A 7212-nucleotide genomic window follows, 5' to 3' on the forward strand; every position below is an offset into this window, starting at 1 on the left:
CCCGCCTTGGCCTCCCAAGTATATTTTTCTTTACTTACTATGCACTGTGATTGTTTAGATATAATCATTGTTCTGGGTGTTCAGAAGTTTCTGTACATATTTATACTGCTATCACTAAATGTACAGTTCTGTAGTCCCTTGACTTTCATGTGACTTGGAAATATAGCAGAACTCTACAGAATACAGAGATGCTTCTTGGTCTTGGTAGGAAAGGCCTGGCACCGGTAACAGTAAAGCCACTGAGAAAACTTTAGAAAACATTGTTGCATTGAAGGGTGAGCCCAGCTGCCAGTTCTCACTCCTCCCTACACTGATGGTGTATTGGGAATCTGAATCAGATCTGATTTGATTAAATGAAAGGAAGTTCCTTTAAGAGCAGAAGGTCTAATCCTAGCACTTTGGGAAGCTGAGATGGAAGTATTGCTTGAGGTCAGGAGTTTGAAATTGGCCTAATCAAGAGTGAGTTCTGTCTTTACAAAAAAACAGAAAAATTAGCTAGGCGTGTGGTGGTTAGTGCCTGTAATTCCAGGTACTTGGAAGGCTGAGGCAGGCAGGAGGCCTACTTGAACCCAGGAGTTTGAGGTTGCAGTGAGCTTTGATGATACCAATATACTCTCGTCAGGGTACTAAAGCAAGAAAAAACAACAGGGAGGTAGGAGGAAATGAAATTTATCTGTGTCTAGGAAACTAGTAAAGTTGAAGCTGTAGTTATAACTAAATTAAAGAAATTTTTTTCTCAGAAAGGAGAAATAAAGCTTGAACCTATTGGAATATTTGTAGCTGCGATAGAGATGCTGTAAGCTCTAGTAGGATAGGTGTTTTTGTCTTGTTTAATTCACTGCTGACTCCCCAGTGCCTAGGACAGTGCCTGGAACATCCTTGACATTGACTAAGTATTTGTGGAAGGAATGTGTTGGGTTGTGCAGATGAGTGATGTTACAGTCAGTTTTTTCTTTCTAGGTACAGATGCTGATTTCACTGTTTGGATTAAAAGGTGTCAAGAAGCTCAGAATGGTATGTAGATTCCAATGTTTCTTTAAAAAGAAGTGAACATTTGAAATATTTTGGTTTAAATAAATTTGTTTTAAATTTTATAATTTAGGATTTAGGTAATACGTTTTCCCGTAGATGTGGATTTACAAAGATTGTCTGATTTTTTGCCTAGTTTCTTATGTCAAAAGGAAGATTTGGATGGATTTGCTTACATATTACCCATTAGAAATCACTAAGGAGCCTAAAATTACTACAGGATGCAAAATAAAGCACTTCCTTTTGTTAAAAGATATGGAGAATTGGTATTTAATCAATATGTTTGAGCCATAGAAGCCATGTATGTAATTTAGTCTTTAAAGGTACTGTTATCTGAAAATGCTTCCTTTTTGTTTCAGTAGGATCAGAATCTGGGGTGGTAAGTCAAAAGTTTTCATCCTTCATCTTTTTACTTATACCAATATATTTGAGAGGGGACTTGGAGCCAGTTATCTCTCAGTTAAATATTAAGCAATTCCATTTAAATACTAGTTCCCTTAGTAACTGAAGTAAAAGACTTTTTTTTTGTAAAATAAATCTAGATGTTCATAGTCATAAAAATTACTAAGTTATTTTAATGGATTTAGAGTGTGATTATGTTGATTTGGTATGTTGTAGTATAGTGAGGATGATTATATCTTTTTCTTACTAAAAAGTCGTCACATTTATTTAAACAGTTGGAATGAATCACCTGTATAGGGCTTTTTCTGGTAGGTTAAGACAATGGTTAAGTGAAATTGCAAATATTTATCTCTAATTCAGTCTTACATTTATTGTTTTGGACATGAAGATCTTCAAGTCTTTTTAGTTACTAAAAATGATGATGGAGTTGTAAAAGTGGTTTTTACTATTTAATCAACTTAGGGTTATAACACCATTAAAATATGGCTAATGCTTTTTTAGCCATATTTGTTTTTATAGACTAAACAGATATAAAAATTGCTTTTTTCAGAAATTATTATGGGTACATAATAGAAGCAGGTCCATACTTTTGAGACAGAGTCTCACTCTGTTGCCTAGGCTAGAGTGCCTAGCTCACAGCAAATTCAAACTCCTGGGTTAAAGCAATTCTCCCGCCTCAGCCTCCTGCGAAGCAAAGGCTACTGACGCCCACCACAACTCCCAGCTCATTTTTCTATTTTTAGTAGAGTCAGGGTCTCACTCTTGCTCAGACTGGTCTCGAACTCCTAAGCTCAAGCAATCTTCTCATCTTGACCTCCCAGAGTACTAGGATTATAAGCATGAGCCACTGTGCCAGCCCAGTTGTATATTTTTATAGGGTATGTGTGATGTTTTAATATAATGGTATGATGTGAATTGGTCAAATCAAGGTAACTGAGATATCCATCACCTCAGGCATTTATCATTTATTTTTGTTAGAAACATTCCAGTTCCACTCTTAGCTATTTTGAATTATATTCTAATTTGTTAATTATAATTGTCACTATACAGTGGCCATAAAGTTTGTGTGTGGTTTAAATTATACACTATTTTAAATTACACACAGACTTTATGACCACCATGTATTGTGTCATCAAATATTGTTCATTCTGTGTAACTAGCTATATTTTTGTACCCATCTCCACTTTTATCCCCCTCTCCCTGCTACACTTGTCAACCTCTGCTGATCATTCTGCTCTTTGTCAACATAAGATCAGTTGTTTTTTGGTATTTAGCTCCCACATATGAATCAGAACGTGCAAGATTTGTCTTTCTGTGATTGGCTTATCTTACTTAACATAATGTCCTCTAGCACTTAGTCAAGCATAGTGTCCTCTGTTTATGTAGTCAAGAAATAAAATAACAGGAAGTTGGGAGATATGTGTATAGTCCTAACTCTTTTTATGGGCAATTAACCTTTTTGAGTTCCTCTAATTTCCAAAGGAAGATTTATATCTCTGTCTTCCAAAATTCCCATTGTGATACTAAGAGAAAGACACTTAAAACCTGAGATTTCTTCATGTGTAAACTGGAACTAATAAAGCTGATCTTCTTTAAGCAGGTTACTGTGAACTTCAGGCAACATACATGTATATGTAGTAAGTGGGATTTTGAACATCTCCAGTAATAAGCCCCATCCAGTTGTGTTTATACCTCCATGATTGCCAATATTGCTAGAGGTGGTAAGTGAGAAATGGATTGAAGGGGAGTTTGAAAGGTAACTACTTCTTCACCTTAGTAGAAGGTTTAGTAGTAGGTTTGTTCAGATCTTATATTATTTGAAATTGAGATTAGGCCTGAAGGCAATAGAATAGCATTGGACAACAAAGAAAAGACTTTGTATAGTAACACAAACAAGTTGTGTAGACTTTGTTCCTTTTGTTACTGTTATGGATTAGTCTGGTTTTATCTCAATATGAGGATGGACTAGAGTAATCTGTTCTAGTTAGTGTTTCTGCTTAATTAGAGTTAGGTGTTTCTTAGTCCTTAACACTGGAGGATAAATCTGAGTTTAACTCAGATCTCTAGTGTGGTTTTACTTATTTCCTACCTCCAAACGCCATTTCTTTACTTCCTTTTCTTTCTTGGGTCTCACTATTGCCCAGGCTGCTCTTGAACTCCTAAGTTCAAGAGATCTTCCCATCTCGGTCCCTGGAGTAGTTGGGACTTCAGACACAAGCTACTGTGTTTGGCTCTGAACCCCATTTCTTCCTTTTCATTAGGGACAGTTTAGAGGCCACCTATGACCCAGGACAAGTTCTTTACATTTACAGTCTTTAACAGGTGCATATGTAGTTTAGGAAAGCATAAGTTGATTAGGAGTCATTTTTTTTTCTTGATAGACAATGAATTATGTTGTAGAGAGGCTGGAAACAAAGTAAGACATTATTAGGAAGCCACAATGGGAATGTTCTCTGTAGGTTTCCAGAGCAGTGTCTGACTTCATTGTTAAGGCTGTGGTTCTACTCTTTCTAAAAGTGGTTTTTAAAATATTAATGCTGCTAGGTGCCGGTAATCCCAGCTACTCTGAAGGCTGGCTCTGCTACAAATGATAGAAAAATTAGCTGGCATGATGGCACATTCCTTAGTCCCAACTACTCGAGAGGCTGAGGCAGGAGGAACACTTTGGCCCTGGAGTTTGGTGTAGCTGTGAACTATGATGATGCCACTGCTTTTTAGTCTGGGCACAAGAACAAGACCATGTCTCAAAAAAGCAACAATAAAAAACAAAACAAAAAAGGGTTTATGTTGTAAAATGTTAATGTTTTCAGTTTTAGGGAGTTTGTGAATCTTAGAACTGTCCATTTTATATAAGTAAACTTTTCCAGCCAGACTTTTGAGAGTTTTCTGTTATTTAAATTTTTATATTAGAAAAAAAAATTTTTTTTTTTTTTTTTTTTTTTTTTTTTGCAGTTTTTGGCCAGGGCCGGGTTTGAACCTGCCACGTCTGGCATATGGGGCCGGCGCCCTACTCCTTTGAGCCACAGGCATCGCCTGAAAAAAATCTTTTTTGAAGTTGAAACTAATAAAATTATTAGAATATTCTGAATTTTTGGTGAAGACTAGTATTATTTTACAGTTATAATTACTGTATTTTGTCTTTGAAGAAAGCTTTCATATAATTAATTCCATATCAAAATGACTGTACTGCTCGGTAAATTAATAATACATGCATTTTAATATACCATTTGCTGAACTAATTTGTAAAAATCTCTGTCTTTCAACTTGCCAAAATAGTCCACATCCCAGCGGACTCATCAATCAAAAATCAAGTAAGTGATTCTTTTTATAAAACAGTGCATAATAAATAATCCTAAAGGGGGGGAGGAAACTTTGCAGTTTACTGGTAAGCAGGTCCATACTATGTGATTTCAAGTGTTTCTTTCGTTTTCAAAAATTATAATACCCTATGTAAAACTAATTTCAATACTGTTAAAGTATCAGTATTAGTGTTTATACTTACCTTAAATTCACATCATTTTCATCTTTAAAGTTACTTACTTGGTTTCATATGGTCACTTTTCCATGTATTGAGAATCTCTTCCAGTTAAACTGATGTTTTTACACAGGTAATTAGGTTAGTAGAAAGCTTAATGGAATTGTAACTTGCCCTGACTTTTATATTTGGAGTAAATTTTTTTTATAGGAACAGTCTATGTGAGTTGAAAGTTAATATTGCTAAAGGCAACAGTTGCAATAATGAATAAGCAATTAGGAAGTCTTTGACTTTATTTTTAATTATTTATTAGCCCTGTATACAACTTGTCTTCTTAGAACTGTAACAGAAAAAAAAAGCCGTTGATGTGGAGTTTTGCATCCTCACTGATTTTTAGAGGAAAACCAAGACTCTTGAGTTTTATTTTCTTTAATTGAGATTGTTTTTGATATACTTTATTTCTTTAATTGAGATTGTTTTTGATATACTTTATTTCTTTAATTGAGATTGTTTTTGATATACTTCATTTCTTTAATTGAGATTGTTTTTGATATACTTACTAAAATGGCTTGGAAACATTAAAACAGTTTATTCATATTGCCGGATATATGATATAGGATGAAACTCCAACTATCTACTAGACAGTGAACTTCAACTTGCTCTAATGGCAGTAGCAACAGGGGTAGAACACATAACCATTAAGTAATAATTAAGGTGTTTGGAGCATAAAGTAATCCAACACTTAATAAGTATACTGTATAGGAAGCACTGGTGCTTGATCCTGAAGTGTAATAGTGGCAGGATAGGTAAATGGTTCTGTTCTCAAAGAGCTCCTTTTACAGTGAGGATTCCTACATTTTTAGAGTTTTCCATTCAAAACATACACATACTAGAATCTCTAGACCACACTGGTCTTCCCATGTACCTTGAAATTGAAGGAGGGTATTGTATATAATGTTGTGCCTGACATAATGAGTTAAACTTACGTTTTTCTTAATTTTGGCTAATTTTCTTCTCTTCCCTCTTGTCAAGTCTCCTCCCAGCTTTAGTTAAGGAATCCTGGAGTGTTGACTCAGGCTGTTCTCATCCCAGTGCATCACTGCCTTTGACTGGCTGATTGCTTCACCTTTCTGAGCTTAAGTTTTCTCATCCATAAAATAGGGATAGAAGTGTTTGGTTCATCCTTTTTTTTTTTTTTTTTTTTTTTTAATGAGGCAGAGTCTTTCTGTCAGTCCCCCCAGGTAGGGTACAGTGGTGTTGTCCATCCTCACTGCAACCTTAACTACATTCACAGGCTCAAGCAATCCTCTTGCCTCAGCCTCCTACATAGCTGGGTCCACAGGCACCTACCACTGTGCCGGCTCATTTTTCCCATTTTTGGTAGAGACACGGTCTGGCTCTTGCACAGGCTGGTCTCAAACTCCTGAGCTGAAGCAGTGTTCCCTCTTCAGACTCACAGAGTGCTAGAATTACAGGTGTGAGCCACCATGCTGGTCTTGCTTCATCTTTAGTATTTGTTTGAATAGCTCTGTTGATAGTGTGTAACTATTAGCAGTTTAGACTAAATTTCATCTTTTAACATTAGCTCAAGCACAGCAGTATTAGAGATATAAATCAGAACCCAAGAAATTAGGTAAATATTTGTTAGGTCAACTAAGAAAAGTTGTACATCATCTACCTGATTGGTTTTTTTTCCATTAGTACAGATAAAAGTTATAGAAAATTGTTTCAGTGAATCAACAGCTACTTTGCTATTTTGTTCCTCAAGGTGGAACTCTTGTTTATCAGACTAGTTTTTATTTTGACAGCTTTTAGAAAATTAGAAGTGTTATTTTAAGTTTTTCTTTTTTTTTTATGTAGGTATGACTGGTATCAAACAGAATCTCAAGTAATCATTACACTTATGATCAAGAATGTTCAGAAGAACAATGTAAATGTGGAATTTTCGGAAAAAGAGGTCTCTGAACCATTTTTATATTGATATTCAATTACCTTTGTAAAGTTATCATATTGAAGAATAAAGCAGTTTATGTCATTTCCTGAGATAATAGAAAATGAATAAAATTTGAAGCATTGCTTTCAAGTTTTAGTCATTTTAAGTTGTGAGATATGAAAAAGTCTAGTTATTTGAGTGACTTATGCATGTCTTAGAATTTATTAACCATGTTAAATAAGTATGACTTTTTGTAATTTACTAATCATTGAGTAGAGAAATCTTATGATAGATAATTTGAGTGGTAGAACTGTTTTGTACATGAATAGTTTCTTTCAGTTATATACTGGTTTTATTGTGTATTTTGATTTTC

At 34.9% G+C, this 7212-nt stretch overlaps 1 protein-coding gene across 2 annotated transcripts in view; it reads left to right on the plus strand.

Moving 5' to 3' along the window:
• The window catches only part of SUGT1 (SGT1 homolog, MIS12 kinetochore complex assembly cochaperone), a 44144-nt gene that overhangs the window by 14234 nt on the left and 22698 nt on the right, over positions 1–7212 (plus strand). Inside the window, exons 6-9 of one of the 2 annotated variants that reach the window (XM_012805381.2) lie at positions 961–1014; positions 1389–1408; positions 4708–4742; positions 6767–6863. In XM_012805381.2, the coding sequence (XP_012660835.1) occupies positions 961–1014; positions 1389–1408; positions 4708–4742; positions 6767–6863 (206 nt within the window). The remainder of the gene's footprint in view (positions 1–960; positions 1015–1388; positions 1409–4707; positions 4743–6766; positions 6864–7212) is intronic. The other variant, XM_012805382.2, reaches the window with a different exon arrangement.

Source organism: Otolemur garnettii, unplaced genomic scaffold (assembly GCF_000181295.1).
Source record: "Otolemur garnettii isolate 467f Iridium unplaced genomic scaffold, OtoGar3 scaffold00040, whole genome shotgun sequence".
NCBI classification, from domain to species: Eukaryota; Metazoa; Chordata; class Mammalia; order Primates; family Galagidae; genus Otolemur; species Otolemur garnettii.